Source organism: Amia ocellicauda, chromosome 17, assembly GCF_036373705.1.
Source record: "Amia ocellicauda isolate fAmiCal2 chromosome 17, fAmiCal2.hap1, whole genome shotgun sequence".
NCBI lineage: Eukaryota > Metazoa > Chordata > Actinopteri > Amiiformes > Amiidae > Amia > Amia ocellicauda.
Window position 1 is genome coordinate 24,959,102 of NC_089866.1, and position 23,855 is coordinate 24,982,956.

General features: G+C 43.6%; 1 protein-coding gene and 1 long non-coding RNA gene across 7 annotated transcripts in view; one reads left to right on the plus strand and one right to left on the minus strand.

Annotated features, from left to right (window-relative positions):
- The window catches only part of smtnb (smoothelin b), an 84,495-nt gene that overhangs the window by 34,327 nt on the left and 26,313 nt on the right, over positions 1–23,855 (minus strand). For 5 of the 6 annotated variants that reach the window (XM_066689475.1, XM_066689477.1, XM_066689474.1 and 2 more), the window contains 7 exons: positions 21,494–21,587; positions 21,251–21,329; positions 19,919–20,016; positions 11,157–11,286; positions 6,936–7,444; positions 4,881–4,935; positions 1,765–2,487 (listed from right to left, as the gene is read on the minus strand). In XM_066689475.1, the coding sequence (XP_066545572.1) occupies positions 1,765–2,487; positions 4,881–4,935; positions 6,936–7,444; positions 11,157–11,286; positions 19,919–20,016; positions 21,251–21,329; positions 21,494–21,587 (1,688 nt within the window). Of the gene's footprint in view, positions 1–1,764; positions 2,488–4,880; positions 4,936–6,935; positions 7,445–11,156; positions 11,287–16,431; positions 16,516–19,918; positions 20,017–21,250; positions 21,330–21,493; positions 21,588–23,855 lie in introns of those variants that run through there. The other variant, XM_066689478.1, reaches the window with a different exon arrangement.
- LOC136712738 (uncharacterized) lies at positions 2,103–23,755 on the plus strand. The gene is made up of 2 exons (XR_010804880.1): positions 2,103–2,207; positions 23,598–23,755. It is a non-coding gene; the product is annotated as an uncharacterized LOC136712738 (long non-coding RNA).

The following is a 23,855-nucleotide window of genomic DNA, read 5'->3' on the forward strand; positions in this document are numbered from 1 at the left end:
CACACAAAGCAATGTGGTGCGAGTGAAGATTCAAAGAGTGCCTTTTCATCCCAATGACCAAAGGGTTAGACCACACTGCACTGTCTATTTGATGCTCACAAGGTGGGCACTGAACTACTCATTCCAAAGCCTGTTCTCAACATTATTCTGAAGCTGGTTAGTTGTTCGGGCTGCACTGGCACATTCTTTTTGTCTAGATATACATTAATTTAAATAAATAATAAAGAAAAAACAAGAGCATTCCACGGACTCTGTAACCAAGAAAGTATTCTACGGTTTTCTAAATGAGAAGCAGAAAGCGGACTATTGTGTAGAAATTGACACTGACTTACACCCCCCACCCTCCCCAAACACACAGCACCAGCCTCATTGTTTTGGTGTCCTGGGCTCCTCCCAGCTGTTTACAGTTTGGATGTTGTGTGATTTTTAATGAAGTCTGCTGACTTCTGAAATGAGTGCCTCGTTGTGTGGGTTGTCCATGCCTGTGCATTCTTCTCTGTGTCGCTCTGTAGAGCTGCATTATTGAGCACCCACGGGTATCTCCAGTTCAGTTCAGTGTAAATGCGCCATTGACACTCATTGACCTTTCCAAAGCCCGGGATACAAATGTCAGCTTTTTGTAAATGGAGCCAGTTACCTATCTTTACTAGTCTGCTGCTGACTTTATAATAAATCAACATGCAAATCTTGTACACCATCTCTTGCTAGATTAATATTATTGAAGAAAATCAAAACAAACAAAAAACTAAAACATAATTACTCCCCAGAAAACAGAAAAGACACTGCAATTTTAAAAGGATTTCACTATATGATCTGTTGTGAGTTAGGACTTGAGATTGAGAATGCAGTTCATCACCCACAGTGTACAAAAGGCAGTGCCAAAAAGATTAGAACCTCATGGAATTACTATTTTGTCCACTGAAATTTAAAGGGACATCTGAGTCTGTTTGTTAACCATATTAACAATATTTTCAACACTTTTAGAACAGAACAGATCATTAAACTGCACTTCACAAGTCACAAGTCACATTTTTTCAACTTTGAATGATTTCATACAAGAGAACTGTGTGACAATAGGTCATAATTGATCAGCACCACTACAGCTCCAGCTGTAACCCTGTTCAAGGCTTGGCTGTGGAATATATGTGTTTACAAGTTCACAAAGCACTGCAGATGAATGCAGTGAAGGACAATAATTTATAGCATCCTCTGTGGCTGATGTGGAAAACACACTCAAATAAATATTTAGATTAAGATCACTCAAGTCAGCAACCAGGTCTGTAAACAAGCTTCTGACGAGCATGACTGATTTGCGCTCAGACGTTTGCAGTTAAAAACAACATTCTGGTGTAATGATGCACCATAGATGTAAGGTGACCCCTTAGTGACTTAAAGGAGGTAGAATAGAATTTGCCCTTTACAGGAAATGCAGTTCCCTTGTACTATTGTACTTGTATCTATACAAAGTATACTAGATTTCTATGACTAGTAAGAAGACTTCAAGGTTATTCATTAGCCATATGGAAAGCATATTTTTAAAACTTTTCATATGTACATAAACTGGACCTGATCATTTTTATTTATTTTTTGCATCAAAGAAACACTTTGCTTTTCCTGTTCCGACAAAAGACGCATAAACATCCGATTGAGCGACTGAATCCAGGTCAGAATATTTATCTCGGCTGGATTAGGTTTGATGTTCATCTCTTCAATTCTGAAGTGAGGTTAGGAGACAAGAGTGGCCAATCAAGAAAAGCAACTAACCTGCTCTCTGGCCCACAGCGTTCCCAGTCACCCGGGGGCCCATGCTGGGGGGGTGCCCGTTCTTGATCTCGATAGTGAGCAGGGTCTTCATATCGGGGTCTTCCTGTGTTGGGGACGGGTCCCTGTCTGCTGGGCAGTAGGTAGATGTCTTGGGGGTGTCGTCACTCGCAGGTGGTCCGCTCAGGGTCTGAGAGTGATCTGCTGTGGCCAAGCAGCCGTGCCTGAGCTTTTCATTCTTCTGTGACGTCCCCTGGGAGCTCTGGGATTGGCCACCCCTGAGCTGGGCAGAGGAGGAGGAGGGTTGATCTGACACCCCTTGCTGTCTCCTAGCCCTGCTCTGGGACAGTACAGTGGAGCTCTTGCTGGCAGATGGACCCTCGGGAGCGGACTTGGCGGAGGTTATGGAATCCACACAGGGGCGGCCTGCTTTCTCCCAGGATGGGGTAAGTCCCGTCGCGTTCTTCCCTGCTTTCTCTCTCCCCGTGAGCCCTCCCTCCTCTTTTGAAGGCTTGCCGGGGCCCTGATCTTCAAAGAGCCGGGTCACTTTGGAGACAGGCGTCTGCGTGCGGTAGCTGGCAGCGACACCGTTCCGAAGAGACCCCCTCCTCTGCCCTGAGAGGCCGTCTGCCCCGGGATCGGTGAACTTCCTGACCCGGTCCTTCACGGAGCTGGCTCTGCTGAAGGAAGAGGCTGTCTCTCTCTTGTCTGCGAGGCGCTCGGTTACTGAAACATAAGGCAGAGAAGGCAGCTCAGCCCCGACCCAAACACTTTCAATAATCAGACCCCCCCCACCCCCGGCTGTCTCCGGCACAGTTTTCTCATCCCATCTCTCCCACACCATCATTCTCACTCTCCTGACATCCTCTCTTTCTCTCTCTCTCTCTCTCTCTCTACACTTCCAAATACCCAGTTCATCTCAATTCAAAACTTTTTTTTTTTTTTTTTTATTCTGTGCCTTGCTGATCCTGTAGCATGTTCTCTCCAGATCTGTTTATTTTACCCTGTGTATACTGCCTTAAAAAGTCAGGCTTTCCCATTGATCTTTTTAATGGTCTATGTCTATGTTGGGGAGTTGTCTATGTTGCAGTTGGGGGGGTGGACTACAAAGTGATAAGTAGCTGCTGAGGCCAAATAATTGAAATTTATTTTTAATAACTCCAATAGCTGAAATATAGATCAGAGGTGGCTACATCACAGCTAAGTCAGTCAACATTAAAAAAAGTTTTAAAAGCATTAAAATGGGGACAATGCCTTTAAATGCACATTTTTCAATATGACACTTTTTCCAAGGTAAAAGTCATCCATTTCTTAATTTAATGGAGCCAAAGATAAAAAGAAAACAGAAAAGAAAAACAGCCTTTCATACTAAAGTATTTTTTTGAACCCATTATCTACCACAGCCATCAGACCGCTTAATAAAGTGCAATTCACTTTCCACTGTTGATAACACTGCAGTGCTGAGTGAGGACTATTTACAGAACAGAAAAGGAAGGTTTAATTATGATCGGTCTTTTTGCAATAGTGTGAATGCGTCTATCTGATCTGACTCAATAGAATGTGTGGCCGCTGCGCTTTTAGGAGTGGCACCGTTTGATGCCACTGTGTTTACCTTTTTAATTTTTTATTGTGCTCATTTCTGCACTTCTAAGAAAACAAAAATAAAATAACTTTAAATGGAACATTAAACTTTGAAGTGTGTGTGCATTGAAAGTGAACAAATTCTAAGACCTGTGTGAATTACATGTCAGCTTAGGCTATTTAACTCTTTACATTCAAATGAATTACACTCAGCAGATGCCCTTCCAATTAGATCCCTACATCCTTGGGTCTTCGGAGAACTGGTTTACATCATCAGGTTTCATTCAAGTCATCGCCCTCCACAGGGACCCCCCACATTACCCAATTCACTTCAGTGCAAGGTGTTGACGTGACGCATTGCTGATTGCGAGAGGAAACGGCGGCAGGTTTATCTGGTCTCCAGTAGGGGAACCAGTGACGTAGTGTAGGTTACTACAGAGTCTTGAAGCGCACAAAAGATTGCATCGGTTCTGGCTTTCAGGGTGGAATAGTTTGCGATTTGTGCACTGAACTGCTATACCCAGAAGGCCTTAATTGAGCTCACCCTGGCAGGAGAAAAGACATGGCTTTGCTGGTGAAAAAGCTATACCCTGGAGATAATCTGGATATCCTTGCTCAACTGGGAATGTTTGCAGGCAGCAGATAAGGCTTGAAAACAATGCGAGAATATGGAAAGGGGAAGGTGGGGGGGCTGCCAAGGCCTTCCTGCCTTATTGAGGCAAAAAATTCTAAAGGAACGTTTGGTGTTTACGACACGGGCAAAAAGAAGAAACTGGGACAGTGAGGGAGAGAGAAGACAGGCCCAGAGAAACTCTTCCTCTCACCGTCCTGCCCCCAAACACAGAGGCAGGGCACGCGTCCCTGTGTCCCTATAAGGTCATGTTTGTGCTGTGAGCTGACACCAAAAACAAAACTACCAAAGAAATCATTACTGTCAATGAGGCAATGTCCAGACTCCTGGCCCAGCTCCAGTAACATCTCTGCCCAGGGACAGGGGTGGCTGGGGGTCAGGCCTGCTCTGACAGCACACCTGCCAGGGTCAACCAAACAGCCCGGCTCTATCCTATAATAGTGAACCTAGGTGCAGCAGGACAGTCCAGCAAGTCTGTGACCACATCGTGGTACAAGGACCAGGCTTCTAAATGAGCAACAGTACCAAGCATGAGACCCTAATAGTCAGCAGCTGCAGTGTTTGAGTATGCTCCCTTTTGTGCTTGGTGTGGTCACATATGCCACTATAGTTGAAAGTGTGCAAGTATGGTTAGTCTTTGGCCTACCAAGCCATCGAAATAAACAGGCTGACTGTGTTCATCAAGATATCTTTGATGAGTATATTTTAATGAACAATTTATTCAACTAAAGGAATCAATTAATTTATTTTTGCTTTTAAAAGGGTCTCAATAATTTCAAATGACAACTATGCATGTCGGTTTACATAGCAGGGTACTGTAAAGCATCTTTCAAACTCCAATTGGTCATTCACTCGGTGCTAGATCACCTTTTGATTGTTGGTGTGTTTAAAAGTGCCTCTGACTCACCCGAGTCCTTTCCGTTGCGTCCAGAAGTCTGTGGGGTGTCTGTGCTCACAGTGTGCTGCAAAAGATCAGATAGATAGGCATCACTCACACAGCACAGAGAAGGTGAGATTAGTTAAAAGAAGATGAAATACAGGGTGAGTAACGGATTTTAGAACAGGTTTATTCAAACTTACTAGACAACAAAAGCAGGCTGGAAATACAAATTGAGGCCATCTAAAAGTCTTCTCGAAATCCTATTAAGGAAGCAAACCTCCCCTTTCGTTACAATATAGTACACCGTTTGTTTATAGAATTCACAGATCATCTTTTACTGACTTTCTTTTTGAAGCACTTCATGCATTAACTATTTAATTCAGTCCTACTGTCTTGTACTGCAGTTAAAATTAGCAGGGGAAAAAAAAACAAAAATAAACATTCAATTGCCTTGCAGCTGGGGGGTCTACCAGAGTTCATATCAGCTGCTGCCAAATCCGTAAAAACTTTTTTCAGAAAAAACGGACTTCAGACTCCAGTTATGCACTGGCTCCCACGGCCACATTCGGTGTGAGAAGCTGGTGAGAGAACAGGCTTAAAAGACAGCCTTGCCACATTAATTCACCTCTATCACTAAAGCAGCAGACAGTCAGTACAGTGGATACCTCCATGTCTGAAATGTGATTTTGTTGTGTTTATAAATAAAGTCTGAATACCTAGTTCTTCGAAAGCCTACCCTTTATTTTCCCTTGGTGCTTTAGCTATATTGATGCTGACTGAACAGAAACCAGATAACACTAGCTACAAACTACTTTCCTACGGTATTTGTGCTTTATGGGCTGGTTCATAGACCCACATTAGAACTAGTCATTAACTACTCAAATGTTATTTTAAGTAGAGTAGTCCTGGACTAATCAAGCCAAATATGTATGACTCTACATAGGCCCGTCATCCTCACAAATGGAACAACCACTTGGTTTCTATAAGCAGTTGTGGGTGTGTTCCTGAGTGAAAATAGTGCCCTGCCACCCCCTCCCAGTTTCCTTTTTTCTTTTCAGGCGTCAGACTGCCCCGTGCCTTGTGGAAAATGTAAACAAATAATCCGTTAACAGCTTTTCAGGGTGAAATAATGCACTGAGGACTGTTAAGGGAATTTCGGCATTCAATCCACATAAACAGAACATGTGGAGTGTAAAACTGCTCGTGTCAATTAGCATAATCCCCCCAGAAACACATTCTCTACACATATTTGCGTGTATATGTCAATTAATCTCAGTTTTTTTTTTTTTTTTTTTTTTTTTTGACAAGTTCTTCTCCAGCCTGAGTTAAACCAGAGCCTCACACTACTTGATTTGTGGAGCGAATGAGTGGCGATTTCTCCATTAATCCTGGCTTCACTCCGCTACCGTTTACATTATTCTGTGCCTCACGTCACGGAAAATAGGAATAATGAAAGAAAAATGTCCCTGCCGTGGGAATGTCTTTTTGGAAGAGGTCTGCTAGAGATTAAAAGCGTTGTGCGTTGGGTGACCATAGTAACATGGTGTTTATTAGGAGTTCGCAGCTCATTTTGAAGTGGCCACTGCTGGTGTTTATGAAACAGCTGGGGCAAAGGGAGATAATGGGAAACAGAGCGGCACACTGACCCCCTCTGGTGGCGAGAGCTTAGAATTCACTGTGTAGGAAGGGATTTTGAAAGATTGCACCAGTGTCTGGACACTGAAAAAACATTTTACGAACAGCCTTTTGAGAATACGGTAAATGATTCTAAAAACAAAAACAACAAACATAATGTACTTAATTAATTATGTATATGTTATTCGAAATCTGAACAATCCTTGACCACAGACTGCCTTTAGCGGTGTACTTGTTGCAAACCCGAAGATTTTGAAAACACACATTGTTTAATCAGTACCTTAGGTGGCTACAGTATGAACATAGGGACAAAATGAAGGTGAGAAGAACTGGATTGGATTTATAATAATTTGATGTTACATTGTTAGCATAGAGTCTATAAAGACTGAGGAGTGGCATTGCTGTGGATGTTTCAGTAAGAAGTAGTGTGCTTTCGGACTGTCCTACCTTTCTCTGAAGGCTGCTCCCCACGGACTTGTCCCGGCCATTCTGGGGGCCCAATGGTGAAATGGGTTCTTTTCTGGAGCAGATGTTACCGTCAACCAGGTCCTTGTCGGTGTCTGTGGATGACCCCTCTTCACTGGTGTCCCTCTGCTCTGCAGCGCCCCCTGTGGTCCTGTTCTCACACTCCACCTCAGAGTCGGTGCTCGAGGAGCTGGTCATCCCCACTTCCTGCTGCTGTGACGACCGGCCCAGGCTCTTGTCCGAAGCCCCCGAATCCAGCCTTTGTCGCGACACCAGCCCCGTGCTTTTCTCGGAGGCCCCCGAGTCTAGCCGTTGCCGTGACGACAGTCCTAAGCTTTTGTCAGAGGCCCCTGAATCCAGTCGTTTCCGTGACGACAACCCCAAGTCCTGGTCTGAGGCTGAGGAGTCCAGGCGTGGCCGTGACAACACCGGCCCGGAGGGCTCCTCTTTGCTGAGGGCATCCAGGACTAAAACCATTCCGGGAGTCTTTCCTGTGGGAGCAAAACACGGATACTGTTCAAGCAATCACTTCACAGGATCTTTACAGGCAAAATGTCACGTATAAAAGACAAGTCTAAACCCAAAATTGAGGACATTTGCCAGTGCATTAAAAATGTAAAAACCCACTAAAGTGAGAGTTTGGTAAACATTTGGTAAACTAATTTTAGAAGTTCAAAACAGGAAAAAGATTTTGAAAAAAATATATATATATATCGCCTGACAAACCGTTTCAGTTTTTAATCACTTGATCTGATGTTTTTGAAGTCAAGGTTGACAAGACCATTTTTTATTTTTAACTTTACAACACAGTATCCGGCTGGTCAAAGTAGCAATTTACTAATTGAGAAGTATAGAGTCACTGGGAGAAAAACAAACGCGTCCCTAGAAAACCAACCACAAATACAGCCCAGCAAAGCAAAGGCCAGATGTGGAGTCTATTTTCAGTGTTAACATCAGTACAGGAAGTGCCAAATGGGCACAGGAAGTGAAATGTGCGTTTGTGGGAGGAGGGTGGGGGTCAGGGAGAGTGGGACACCCACAGCTCTTTGCCCCTTTCATTCCTCTGTCAGGAAACCAACTCCAAACAACACTGCCCACTTCCTTCCCCTTCCAGTGAGTGCTATCCTTGCCCTCCTCTCGGCAGTGCCTTCACTTCAATTTAGGAATGGTAAGATGACATTTGGAATTCCAGGTAACTTACAGATCTAGTTTATTAACCAGTTAGCAGTTTCACAGTTTATTTTCACATGTAATGCTTTTAAAAGGGAGGTACATTCACTACAGTCCTTTGCATCAAAGCTGAAAAGTTTCCTCTCAATCTTCACCGACATTAGATCAATATTGCCACTCATGGACAGCTAAAATAAGCTGCAATGTATGTCAATGGATCCACTTATACCACTTATCGATTTATACCCAAAAGGGGAATTGAGAGACTTATTTTATTCCAATAGAGCATCAGGAACTGCTGGGGGTGTTTTTTTTCCTGGTCAGACCAGTGCAGCGCAGTTCCATATGGCCACTTCAAATGGCAAGGCAGTTTGTGTACCAGCTCCAGAAACTAGTGTTGCATGAAATTAAAATCTGTGAATGACACGGACATTTGTTAGTAGCATTAGCTGTACTTTTTCCTACTTAGGGAAATCACAGCTATACACGAATCTGTGTTGAGATCCATTTAAACAAAAAATAAAGCTTTGCTGTAACGTCCATCTGAAACCAAGTTCTCTCATCTATGGAAATGCAGCATTAGGCAGAGTGGTAAAGAGATTGGGTCAGTTGGGGGAAGATGCCGAACAGGAAAATGGACATTAACAGAGATTTCAAGGCCGGCTCGTGTTCAGCACTAGAGGACCCATTTCTAAACTCTACTCCCTGTGAATCCTCCAAAGACAAGTAAGTCCCTGGACTGGTAATTTACTAAATTGCGACCTTCCCAAAAAGTGTGGTTTGGGGAAGTGGCTCCAGCTCCTTCTCAACTCGGTCGCTGGATTCCTCTGGGCTTTCAGAACTGCTTCCCGTCTGAACCACAGGCTCTGTGAAGCCTTGGAACAAAAAACAAGAGCCGGCCGCTTTCCCCTGTGTTCAGCAGTAGCCAGTGTGGTTCTGATTCTGCGCCAGGGTGAAATTGCAGGGTGGAAGTGTTGGAGAGTGAGGATGGAGTATTTTAGTCATTACTAAAGTGCTTATATGCAGAGAAAGGACTGTGTGGATTTGGGGGGTTCCATGCCGAGGGGATAACTAGAGACCTGTACTGAGCACAAGTTTGCACAAAGGCTAATTGTATGGTTAGCTCATTTACAGTAGTCTATGTACCCATACAGTAGAAGCTGTAAATAAATGAACAAACAAGATCATGGTTTTGAATTACTGATACTGTAGTGCTGGTTTAGGGTGAATTTGAATAATACTTCGAACTATTTCAGTATGATACTGCGGGAGGCTTGTAAAATGTAGACCCACTTCTTGGCACACAAAGAACAGAATCGTCTGGGGTCTGACGTTAGCACACAGAGAGCTGACTATATACCAGGCTTGTTAGGTAATTGTACTGAACGCTAAAGCAGTAATTTAAACCACCTGCGTGTTGCTGTGATTTTCTTACCTTCCTGTCATTAAGTGCTTTAGGAATGTTACCCTGCCAATGTTTCTGATCAAAATCGATGCTTGTCCCAAGAACAAAAGGATGCCACCCAACAAATCTGCATCAGAAAGGATTTCTCACAGGGAAGAGGATGGGGGAAACAAATAAGTGTTGCACCCAGCTTTGTGGGGCCCTTGTAATGCAAAGCCAGTGTAGTATTAAAGCAGCTCCAGTTCACGGCCTGCCTCTCACAGTATCACAGTATGACAATATCTCAGTCAAAGAGCAACATCCTCTACATAGAACTCAGCATGCAATATACGCTCAGGAGCAAAAGCAAAGGGTATAAATTATGCACTTACCAAATGCATGTCACAAAGATCGTTTAAGCATGAAGTCCGAGATCTTTAACTACTCTGTGTGGCGCGTCTGCCGATTGCAGCTCGTATTGCTTCTGTCTACTCCAGTGTACACAGATCAGATCGCAGGGCTTTTGTGTTTAAAAAAAAAAGCATGCCTCAAACTTAAGCATACATCTTACCGCGTCATTTGTCCCTCTACAGTTAAGGACATTGGACCAGTGAAAATTAGATCATTTAGCTCTGCTTTGCAATGGCCCCATCAGACCGAGCCACAGGCTAAATCAGGAAGCACTGAGCTTTGCATGGTGTTTCAATCCCCTGGCTTCAGTATGCAAGCAATTCAAATCAACCTGCACATAACCAAATCGACCTGCCTTTTCTGGAGCTGCTTCACGTCTCCGATTTTAGTTATTCCTTTACTACTTTACTACTCCGGGCTGTGTATAGGATACTAGTAACAGGTGCCACACCAAAGGCAGCAATGACAGCTAGACGTTGAGTCTGCAGAGGCCGAGCAACGGAGAACAATGAGAAACATGTGGAACTTTCTGTGCACCACAAAAATAAACTAAAAAGAGTAAAAAGTATATGCAAACCTATGCCCAAGTACATGCAACACCAGAAATTTACAGAGATGTTTTCTGCACACAAACAAGCCGAAGGGGGTGCTGGGGCCGGGAGACGTGTGAATAATTTACAAGGACGCCTTCACTGTAGTCCTTGCTTTCCTAGGTGCACACGGCCAGGAAACAAAAATGCCCTCGCTAATGTAAACACAGTGAAAGCTTCCTATTATCTGTCTCTGGTTTAGTCATTGTTGGGTTTCCACAGAGGAGATTAAAAAAGATCCATCAATAATTCAGGCAAAAAAAAAAAAAAAAAACTAATACGGAGCTCCTGTATTTCATTTTAAAGTAGGAGGAGACAGATTATTGAGCTCAACCAATGGCATCTCACAAAGCTGAGAGTGGCAGGGAAAGTGGAGAGCATCCGAGCTGGTCGCCAGAAGTGGTGTTGATGTAGCAGAAACTCTGCCCACTGCACCCAGAAATCCACACCACTCAAATGCTGTATGACTGCTAGCTCAACTGGTGCTCCGTATTTCAGTCTCTTATATGATTCTTGGTTGTAATGAAAGCAGAGTGTAAATTGCAGTTGCTTTACAACAAAATGAAACGTGTGAGCGATACAATAGCAGTGCTGATTACAGGAACTCCTGCTTTCAGAATTGCTTTAGTGTAAAGCTGAGCTGCTTACCTGCTCTCTGGAGCTCTCTGTTCTGTGTCTGTTGACTGCGCAGCTCTCTGTTCTGCGTCTGTTGACTGCGCAGCTCGCGGATCTGAGCTCTGATTTGCTGTCTCTCCTCCAAACCTTCTATATCTGGCTCCTGTGGACATCATAGAGTGAATTAGAGGGAGCTGAAAAAAAAAAAATCATAAACTAGTGTGCAATGAAGCTGTTAACAAGTTCCTTTTCATTTGAAGCACTCCGCGGGCCTTGTAAAATGGTTAAAAGTGGATTTTGGTGGAAAATATGAATACTGACGCACCTCTAGGCTCAACCCACAGGACCGGATATAATTGCTCACTTGTGCAACAACCTGAGGAGGCATGCACTGCTGGCTGCTAACAATACAAACTACACAGGCAGTGTTGACTTGTTTTCGGTGTGGTTTATTGTGAAGATGACTTCGTTCAGATTCCTGGGGATTTCTCAAGAAACACGGCTGTGGTTTCCAGGTGGATGCATTACTGTACAAGACAGTACTGCGTTTCGACCAGAGAAAAGCATCACAGCCAATGCAGTGGGGGCTGTAATAAAACTTCAAGATCCGATCTGATGAAGACAGAGGCATGCCCCCAACTAGGACTATGATATTATCATTGGTCACCTCAGTGAATCCTTTTTGGATGCAAAAACCTTTTCCATACATAATATATTTTTCTTCTATTAAAGGAAAAAAAAAAAAGAGGCATTTTCATACGATACAAAGGGAACTGTGTACAATAGAAACCTAAGAAATCTCCAGACAGATGTAGCTGATCTCAGAATATAGGACCTCATGTACATTGTCCACAGTGCCATTTTAGGTCATCCTCAGTCCAGGTAACTTTATATGGTTTCTATGTTAGCCACCGACAAACTCTCAGTAGGACTGATGAGATTAATGGGACTATTTAGTCTAGACACGTGCTCTTGTCCAGCTGCTATGTCTCCAGATCCCAATGCAAACAAGTTGCATTGTTTATTTAAAACACACTGAGATCAACTGGGGGGTGGGGGGGGTACATAAACAAACACACACAAGGTCAGCCAGCAAAGTGAGTTTCGGAAACAACTCGATACAATGCAAAATGTGCTAGGATACTTTTGAGGGATTTGTGGAGGATGCACAGCATGCAAATCCACCTCAAATACACAGCCCTCCAACGTCTGCGCTCCTTCCCCTCCCACAACATTGAAACAATAAACACGCGAACATTCAATCGTCACAAAGCACAGCAAAAGGTTAACCCCCCTCAAAAACAAAATAAAAGCGAAGAAAGTCCAGACCCCCTAGGGATGTACAGGAAATGCCCATTGTTTTTTCAGAGGCCCGGTGACTCAAACTCCGTCGGTGATAAGATACGGGTCTGTAAATCCTCCAATAGAACTGCAAAATATACAAAACAACATCTGGTTTCACTCACACCACCTGTTTCAGCATCAGTCGAGGTTTGTTGTCAGGACTGAATATGTGAGTCAACAAGCGTGAGGTTTGCCTTTCCCATTCACACCACTTCTTCCTTGTAGCAACTCCTCTTGTCACTCGTCTGTGTTCTCAGGTTTATTTCTGCCTCGATGAGGATTTGCAGTGCTGACTAATCATTTTGTCTACCTCTTCCTCACCACAGAGGTGGAGAAGACGAGACAAAACAAATACTAATTATGATAAGAGAGAGACAACTCTAGCAAGCTTTCTTGGCACACTTCCTCTACAGGCATGTCATAATGTACTTTTACTGGATTGGTTAATCGGCCTCATAGATCTAAGCTCAATAGTTGTTTATCATTTACGACAAACACATTAGTAATCAAGGAAGGGAAGGGGAGATAAAATAAACAGTAAATAAATGGGGAGGAAAAAAAATATTTGAAGCATTCCCTTAAACATCTTGGAGTGGGCTTAACTTTCCTCTGACAACGTCTGGGAAAGTGAGTGCGTCGTCTCTGATGCCCCAGGCAGTGTCTTACCCAGCGCAAGGCGTAATTACAGCCCTGTTGGTTTACGGTGTGTGAACAGAGGCTGCTAAACAAACAGGAACGCCCCGCCGATTAGGGCTGCAGACTGTCCCGCGTGGTCAGGGCCAAGACCTCCGCACACCTCCCTCGCAAAGGACTGTGGGATATCGCCCTGCGAGGGGTGACTCGCATGGCTGCTTCCTCAGGAACTGGCTGCCTATCCGCTTCTCTCACCAGACCCCTCACCCTACTGCTCTCACTCGTGACGTCTGAGTGTCTGGTCTAAACCGTCTTCAGGATGTACAGTCAGCAAGCACGTCACTCAACGACCCCTACGTAATGTCACCAACCATCACACTGAGAAATGCCGTCTGTGTCTGTCTGTCGATCACTCACTGAGGGTCCCTGCCTGTCACTCACTCCTATCAGCAAGTCCCCTACAGATCCTAAGATAATATCTGCCAGTTTTCTGGAAAAAAAAAAAAACTGGTGGCCAAATCCCAAGGGGGAAGCTGCTGTGATTGAATCAAAGACGATTAGATAGTGGCAATCAGCAGAAACACATTCCTTCAATTCCTGCCCCCAGCTCCCAACTATAGTCCTGATCACAGGCAGCCCCACACAGCCTTATCTCAGACAGACAGTCCTACAGCAAATCACAATGGAATCTTTCCCAGCATCTTCTGACAGGATTAAAGCACGTCTGCTGCATGACACCATCTGATATGGCTTCCAGGTGCTTTTTATTTATTTTTGACCTTTTGAAGTCATATTGTAGGGCTTTTGTTTACGAAAACAACATGGCAATCTTAACACGCCAGGACGGATGTGCAAATCGATACTACAGAAATGACTGAGCTGTAGACTCGGGCACACCTGGAGCTAGTGTTCTCGATATGGGGATCTCAGAAGCATACATTCCATCGTGAACTTCCTTGGTAGTGTTGCTCACATCCTAGGAGCAGTTTTCCTGGAGGCGTAATGCACATCCCTAGATTAATCTAAAGAAGAGAGGCCGGCAGGGCGTCGGTTAGGTGTATTTTATAGGCGATGGTTTGCAACTTCACATGAAAAAGGCACTGGATAAAATAAACAAACAGCGGAGGAGGATGATGATGGCCTGTCAGCACTACCTGTGGGCAGTAGGCCAAAACCAATACCACAACACAGGAGAGAACAGCCTCCTGGGATTGATTATAGCAACCATCAGATAAAGTCTCAGCACAGCTAATACTCTCTCATGATACACAATACTTTTAGTAGTAGTTGCAGCAACAGTAATATTAGTAGTAGTCGAAGTTGTAGTATTGTTCTAAAGTGGGTTTAATTATATAGAGTAAAATCCTTTCTAATCTTACAAGGCTAGGGGAGAGCTTGTTACATGAAGAGGCACTAAAAGGACACCAGAAGAGAAGAAAAAAGGTACATCCTTCAAGAAACGACTGGACTGTGAAATGAATTAACAACCTCAACGCACATACAATCTCTTTGAAAACCACTCTTTTCATCTAATTTCGAGAAACTGGGGGAAAAGGCTTTCATTTGCTAGTGTAAAAGACATACAAAATAATGAACAAATGGCATGCTGGGTAATTTCAGCCAAGCTCGAACAGAAAACTGAGAATGACTTAAAAGTAGGGACACCAGCACTAATCAAGAGAAGGTCAGGTGGGAACAGTCATCACCGGGGGTATTAGAGAGGCAGCAGGCAAGACGAGACTGTAAAGGCCCAGATTTCGTGTGGGTGTTCAAGTAACCGATCTGTGACCAAACACAGACACCTCCAAAGGGGATTAATCAGTGGGGTAATTGCAACATTACCTGACAGCCTTACACCACCCCAAATTCCCCACTGCCTGCGAGTCACTGGGACCAAGACAAATACGGCACTTGACTCTCACTCAAACCCAGGAGAGTACAGAATACGACAAATTCTTACATATCAGTGGATTACCAACTCAGTGGGTTACCAGCTTCTCAAAACACAGAATGGGCTGGAAATTAACTGGAAACATTTACAGTTCGGTGTTTATCAAAGCTTAAGAGCAACACTGCAAACAAACGTGGCCTTTATCTAGCGGAGGAGTGTTTTTTTGTATTACAATACAGTGCTCACTGTATCACAATTACTGCCTGTACATGCTTTCAAGATTGCAAGGGGGTCTAATCTCACTTGCACATTACATAAAAAAACTTGTATTATTTTCCTTTTATTGACTGTGACAAATTCAGAGAGGAATGTTTCAAATCCCCTGGCTCAGCACCAACGTGTGTTTATAGACTAATTAAACTGGACTTAAATTGAGGGTGCGATTCATACACCACAACATAAAACTAAGACGCATTGTCAAAGGAGGAAAGCAAAACAATTACTGGTGTGTCTTATCTTTAAGTCTTCAGGTCACACATATACCCACAAATGGTGTATTACTATTGCTTTCTTTGTAATGAAATATGCTGAACTCAGAAAAAGAGTTTTGAGACTAGAGAAAGTTATTTTTGTTAATCACACTCATACAATAAGGTTACAAACACTGCCTGTCAGATTTTAAAATTAGGCGAGGTTTACGTTGCAATACACCTGAATGGCAAATATGCAGCAGAACTAAAAATTCATCAGAAGTTGCACAAACACACATCTAAGCAATACAATTTAGAGTAGTGCTCTAGTCTAGGATACATGATCTTCCATTTGGATTAAAATGGAATAAAATATTCTGTGGTGACAGTGTTTTATCCTGCTGTACCACAGACCTCAGAAGAATCTCTTCTGGTCTCACACACAGAGAAAAATGCTGTGATTCACATTGTTTTCAAAGCACTTCAGGAACGGACGCCGTTGCCCAAATGAAATGCCAAAAAAATGTGAGATTCAGCCTGAGTGCAGTACAGTACGGTAGCAGTACCTCTACAAGAATGTGAAAACCCCAAGAATGCAGCATAGACGGCAAAATTGAGGAAACCACACACAAGTCATTCCTAGCCTCAAATCACTTCCCAATCTGTGCTAAAGAGACTAAAGTTGTCTCGCCAGGAAAGCCTAAGGTTTTTATCATTACCTCACACAAAACTTTAATCTAAGCCGTTGAAAGGACGTTTCTCTATGCATCCCTCCCATCACTTATCTGCCCTCTGTTGAGAAAGTCCTATTCCCATTTATCATCACAGCCCCAGTGCTGGTTGTAAAAGTGATCACTGAGTTGTAAAACGCTACTTCACCAAATGATATAACGCAATAAAACTCCCAGCAAAGCCCACATCCTCTCTCCTCTCACAGTACAGCACAGGACGTACCCATGTGGGGACCTACCTCACGAGAGTGTTCTCCTACCCCCTGATCCCAGACCGTCACAGATCGCCTCTCCTCTCGCAGCCAGAGCTCCTGTTACTGACTCAGTCACTCACACACGCTCAGTCAGTCAGTCAGTCACAGACGCACACCCAGCACAGGCCACTCCCACCAATTCTCTCTCTCTCTCTTTTCCTCCCTCCTTCTCTCACTCTGCCTCCCTCTCACTTTCTCTCTCCTTTATGGGAACAAAACAGGATAAAGTGATGCTTTTTCTTTTCCTCAGCTTTAAGTAACTCTCAAACTAATTAGTCATTGGTAAAGTATAATGTACTATTCCGAGAAAAAAAAAAAAAAAACTAAGAAAGGAACAATTATAAAAACAACTTGATGCTTTATTTCCTAGAGAGAATTTACATCTACCAGTGTTCCAACACGTTGATAGAAATGTGGCATATGAGGGCATGTTTAAATCATTTTCATACGAGGTAATCATATATGCACAACAAGTAGAGCAAACTTGTGTTGTTTAAGTTCTCCCCGGGGAGAATGGGGAGTACATGTGGGCCAGTGACTTTAGAGAAGCGACCTACATACCAATTAAAACCAGAAATAGATTTCCCGGTAACAAACAGGAAACACTGGTTCTCTGCTAATTATTTATTACCAACAGGATACGGATACAGTATTATAACTGATGCACCATATTCTTATGGGACGTTAACAGAAACGAAAGCAGAATGAACTTGTTTGGCATTAACGCGTGAATCCGACGGAGAGCCATATGCTGCCCATTACAGAAGACCAGATCACCAGCACCTTTGGTTGAATGTATAGGTCTATTTGCTTTCCATTCACACATGCTATAGCCCTGCTCTGTACCATTTTCATTAATATTGTCCTATATTTCATTAATTGAACCTGGACACAGGGTATGAGGTAGTTAAAATGGTCCGAAGATGGAATACACGGTATAAGCAGAGGACAATCAGCCGCCGATGTGTGAATATCCGCTGTTTAGACCTACATAAAACAGACCCTCGGTGTCTTTGTCCAGCTGGGGTTATGACAAGATGATTTCTCCTTCCTCACAGCTGTTGCTGTCCTGTAACACATGATCCCCAGCACTTCCCCACTTGAAACTTTCAAATTCAGAAACTCAGTTGGACAAAGGCTATCTCTCCGATCAGCCTGTCTGCGGACCTCCCTCCGCCTTTTCCTCTGTAGGTCGGCCTTTAAAGATCTCTGCTTCTGTGCTTCCTACCGACAACACACTCTCCACTGATTGCTCCTGATTGTGAAAGTGCAGGACATGTCGTCATGGTCATTGTCTTCATTTTCTTTAAATTTAGAACTGGACGATAATCTCCCCTCTTATCGGCGGCCAGACGCTCAGCACTGCGGCCACGTACCAGGCGGGATGGCACGTGTACTGAAATATTAGCGTCCACAGGCCTGCTGCTACTCTCTGCTCTGGATTTGAGAATAACCAATGGCTGAGCCTGTGCGCCAGATAGACAACTACACCACCCAGTTGTGCAAATGTCACTGTCACTTCAGGCCCTAATTGGGTATGAGTCCAGAAGCGTGGTCACTGAGAATAAATCAATGCTTTTTGCATGGTAGTTGGTTGAAAGATAGGGAGGTGCTACTGTCTGGCATTTCAAAACTCCCCCAGAGAACTCCCCTGTGTCTCCCCTGTTAGAGGTTGGTTACTTAAGATCTGTCATCTGGAGAGAAGATTTTAATGAATGCAGTTAAATTTAATCAGATCAATTAAGGAAGGAAGAAAACACCATACTGTCATACAGGACTGAAGTCTGACACCCCTATCGAAGACCATATAATCTCATGACTAGCAGCTTTCATACAAGAGAGACGTAATTAAAGTTGTGGCCATCAATGTGACCTCTGGAGGATACAGTGTGAATTCACTCTGGTCCTTGAGGGATACCCAAGACAAGGGTAATCAACCCTATTTCTGGAGGGCCACAATCCTGACCGTTTCAGAGGTCTCTCTGAATCATCAAATCACTGGATACCTTGAACATGTTAAGATTTTGACAAATTATACCCAACGATTGGCTCGGTTAAGCAGTTAATTTGGATCAAAGGAAACCCAGAAGGAGCGGCCTCTCTCCAAGACCAGGGCAGACCTGTCCTGCTCAACGAGTCTTGAGGTTTTCATCCAGCCTGAGCACTTGATTAGGTAAATGACTTAAATATTCACCAAAATTTAGATTTCAGGTCACTTTGTTTGAATAGGGAATAATTTATAGAGAAATATAAAACCTGCAGGCCTGTAGACCCTTGAGGACGATTAATTGAGTGAGATGAGAAGACGTGCTGGTTTGAGTGCTCCGTTTACAACACCACTGCCGAGAGCCAAGTGGTTACAGCACTGGGGATCAGCTCCTAAGATTTATGAGCAAACCACCATCTCCAACACGGAAAATCTCAAATTAAGAGTTTGTTGCTGTGGTTATGAGTACACACAGCATTTCAAAGAATACAACAAAAACAACAGGACCACAGTTATCTTTAATATATCTATCATCTCTGTAAAATGTTTCAATGACAGTTACTTATTTCTCAGGAAGAAGTACCGCTTTATTTAATTATTTTGTCACCACCAGAGGGCAGCAGAGGTAAACTTTCTTTACAACTGCAGGGCTTCTACTGCAGATCGCAGACAAATGACTGAAAAATAACTAACCCTATACTAGTTGCTTGTGAGTAACAACCTTTCAACAGGTAGATATGCAAATATCCGTCAGCTAAACCCTGTTTCCTGTCACCAAACCCACTTCCTTGAAAGTTTGCTGTAGTTGGCTGTAAAGGAATAAACTTTTTTATTGCCTTCCAGGGTTCCAAACATCGCATAGTGCCTTGGAGTGTGTTCCTGCCAGGGTCATAAACATGGCTTGTGTTTTTACAATACAAAATTGCATTAATCACCCTGCCTCCTCAAGCACTTGCACACACAGCCTGTTTTCTTGTTCCCCAAGGTGGGGAAGAAATGTCTTATTACTTGGCTATATATGGATTCTTAGTTATTTTTAAGTTCCCAAAATAAGTTATGCTGTGTAAAAAAATAAAAAATAAAGTGATCTATATCTATATACCATGGGAATTCAAGGGTTACAGAGTCTACTAGTTTTCATTCAGTGTAATCGACCAAGCTACACTGATTAACCACTTAATTGTAGAAGCTGTTCTGAGTTTCCAAGCTGGTGTTGATTTTGTTGAGAGACCTCTAATCCTAATTCAAAGATAAAATGCTTTTACTGTGCCAATCTGGATTCCCTCGGTCCTGTTAACTTTGGACCTATTAACCAAACACAGACACACACACACACACACACACACACCCCCGTCTTCAATGTCTGCTGATCGTGTCTCTTGGAAACAGTAGGGCAACCTCTCATCCTCCTGGTCACCCACGAGGGCATTCTCAGGTGGTAACCTGATGAAATCACCCACACCACATCTTTCTTGCTGTACTCACATCTGAGCTCAGGCAGCTTCGGGACTCCAGGGCTCCCCTCTGCAGGGAGGATTCAGATTCGAACCTTTTGCTGCCCCCCCGGACCTTCTCTATGGCACCTGTAGCACAGAGAGAGAAAGAGGGGGGGAGTCGACATGTATACAAACTTTGCCCTTCACTCATACTCGGTCATCCTCCTCTGTCCTCGCCATTTTTCCCCGCTTGAATGCGTCTTTTCATGTCCCTGTCTGGTCTAGGTCTAAGCTGCCTGCTGTAGGGTGTTGTAAGTTTCTAGATGGTTGGGAAGTGGGGAGAAAGGGGTCTTGCAACAGGTACATACCAACCTTACAGTCAAGAAATCACATTGTCAATTTAACAGGTTTATCAGGAAGACCGACGGCAATAAACAGAAAAACACCCACTGCAGAAGTCAGGCAGAACACAGATCAAGATGGAATCTTCCCATTATAAAACAAAGAAATTCAGCTAGAATTCTAAACAATTCTATATAAATACATAATAATAATAATAATAATAATAATATCAAGTTCCAGAAAGACAGTGTTCAGCCTCAAATACTACAAGATCTGCACTTTTAAGCAATACTCAGCTATAGTAGGAAATAGAGATTATGTCCTCAAGGAGATGATTATTCTGCAGTTGCTCTTTGTTACTACATGAACTGTGCAGATGCACTGTATAACCGAGTTCTTTAACCACCCAATCGGTGCGAGATTAATGCCAGACATTACAAGTCTTAATGCAAAATACAACTAGGCAGCTCACCATTCAGGGTTAAGGAACCACACCTATTAACTGTCGCTTTATTCCACCTTAATCTCGGTTTAGGAGATGAGCTCCTGCCAAACAGAAACCACCAGCCAGTGAGGAATGAATGGAATTTGCGTGGCAGTATCTTTGCAAATTAAGGTACGAGCAAATTGCACAATGCTCTGGTGCCAAGGCGGCTCATTCGGAAAAAGGCTGTCTTTCGGTTTTGGTCATGTTGCAGAAACAGATTGAGACGGCTGCGCGTAGAGAGCCGGAGCCAGGAAATTCCCCAGGCCGAGAGATCGGACAGAGATGGACTGAAGAACTCATGGTGGCAAGTAAGACCTTGTGGCCTTTGACTCAACTTATCTACCGGTGACTCAGCAACACAGCCCAGTAAACGTAAATGTGTTTAGAGACCTGGTTACACTGGTGGATGGTGTAGGATCAATGCATCTATGAGTTATGGAGGCAAGTCCAGTACAGGGGAGAAGAAACACTTCGGGGAACAAGAGCGAAGAGAGAAGACTGATAAGTGAAAGTCAAAGGAATGGGCTGAGCAGGATGGGATGGCAGCTTTACCTTCCAGCTCCTGGGCTCTCAGTTTGCGAATGGCAGCTCTTATCAGCTTCCTCTCCTCGTATTCGCTGGCTCCACGGAGCTGCACAGAGACAGACGGACATATATTTAAAATAACTTCAACCACTTCCATTATTTGTTGACCAAATGCATGGCGATATTCACAGACGCAGAAAGAAGAGCGGTCATCTGCAGCAGTAGTGGATCTTCTGCCTCCTTCTGTGGCCAGTGTCCATCCACACTCACCAGGGAGGTCAGCTCCTCGATGTCCTGGATGGACTGCAGCTTCCCCGACAGCACGTCCAGAGGTTCGCTCTGGTCAGGCCCCGGCTGCTGACACCTACCACACAGAGACAGACACACAGATTAGAGAGCGCAAGGGAGAGTGAATGAGTGAGTGAGTGGGAAAGAAGAGGGAGAGATGGAGACAGAGAGAGAGGAAGACCGGAGCAAAAAACCGAAAACCACAAAGGGGCAGACAGCCACAGAGGATCCAGGGATGGAGCCTGGACTCCCATTACATGGCCGTCTGAGGCTTTGAACATTTCAAAATTCATTTGTTAGAGGCTCTTACATTGCATACCTCATTTTGTGTACAACTACACAGACAGACACATGGAGTTAAAATATTAACAAATACATATCATCAGTACAGTTTGTACAGTAGCCTCCAGTGCTTAAAAGCCAAATTGGCTGCACAACGAAATTCTTTCCATAGCTGTATTAGGAAACAGTTGTCACTAGATACACATTCATTACAACCATTCATTCATTCATGCATTGCCGTTTTGCAAGCTTTAAAACCACACAGGTTGCGCCAGAGTGACTCACTAGAAGGTTGCAGGTTCTGATTCAGACTGTCAGATCCAGAAGTGAAACTGGACAAGAACCTAGGTGACTGGGTTGGGCACAGTCAGATGGGGAGACACCAGTTTGCCACAGAACACTACCCATTGGTCAGGCTCTCTGTGCAGCAGAAGATGGCTGCCCAAGCCCTCCAGATCTCAACTAAAACTTTATTTAAAGATGCATCCCATGTACACAGGCACAAGTTAGTGCATGGATGTCATAACTCAAAGGGAAAACAACCAGTTTTAACAAGTTTTATTTTAGAAAAGAACGCAACCAGGCGGGTTCCATTGCATTGAATCTGTAGAGATGTGCGGTGATCAAATAGCCCAGATACACAACTTGGCAGCTGTCCTGTTGACCTTACTGGGATGCTGATCACAGGTTAAATTATTCTATCTATTTCCCCCTATCTGCAATAATAACATGGAACTAAAAACCACAATGGCTCGACACCCTTAGACTGAGCTTCTTCAACAGGAAACGGTGAATGTTATGACATATTGTGAAAAACCCCTGAGTGGAAACAAATTCAGGGATGTGTGAAATTATACCTACAAGCAAGATCAGACTGAACAAATTCCCAAGTCATGCCGAGGTAATTAATTCACTAGCAGCTTATAAAATGTATTTACTGGGGTTTAAAGGAATTACAATTGTACTTTAAAAGTGGTCGGCCCCCCAGTAGGTCTATTTTTGATTACAACCTGTGTGGTATTCCCAGTTTCTCGGAATGAATAAAATAATTAAAAGCAAAGATGTACCCGCTGTCAGGCACGCAAGCACAGATGCCTCCAAGATCGCACACAGTTGTGCAGTTCTGTGGGCTAATGCAGTGCCATGGCATGTGACAGGCAGAGAGCAGGAACCCTAGCTGCCAGACCGTTTTTTCTTGGCTGGGGAAAAGAGCTTTGAAGGAAAAACTGGTTCCCAAAAAAAAAAAAAAGGGGGGTGGGGGGGAGTTTTCAAACGCAGAGATCGGAAAATTCGATTCTTAGACACCTGAAGCGACGTTAAGTGCATGCTGGCAAAACTGCTCTCTCTCTCCCCCTCCCCTTGTTTCTGGGCTGATTAATATTGTGTGGAATATGGGAATATCTGACAGGAATATTTGACATTCCTGTGGTGCGCAGAGGCCCGTAGCGACAATCAATGCACGAGACACTTGTCTGCCGTCTGAGTTTGTGTGAGTGTCAGTCATGCGTTTGTTTGTGTTTGTGCTACTTGTATTCCCTGACACACTCAGGAATGTAAAAGCCAACGCTGCACCTCCAAGCAGTCTTGAGCAGAGAGCTGTCGACAGAATTCTGTGTAAAAGCTTAACCTTTATTCTTGTATACCCGTCATTTCATGTAAACCTCCACTGTTCGTCTCTGGACATTTCCTTAGAAATACAACTTCTGTTAAATTACTATTACTGTTGCTTAAATTCTGAGCCACTTTTAGGAAGTAACATTATTAGTGAAGCTAACTGCCATTTCTTTATTTTCTTTATTTTCAGACTCACATCTAATGGATCCCAAGATTTAAAGATTAAATCATAAACTTAGCAGGCAAGACATGGAAAAGAGAAGCTGTAGATCGAAGCAGGAGGAGGGTGTACCTGTACTGAATGTCAATTTAATCTCAAAATAAATACTGTACAGATTGTTTACAATGCCAGAGGTTCAGTTTTCAAATCACAACCAACCCAATCAAACAAAAACAGTGAATTTGTTGCAAAAAAACTTTGAAATCTGCAAGACAGGAAATGTGGTAC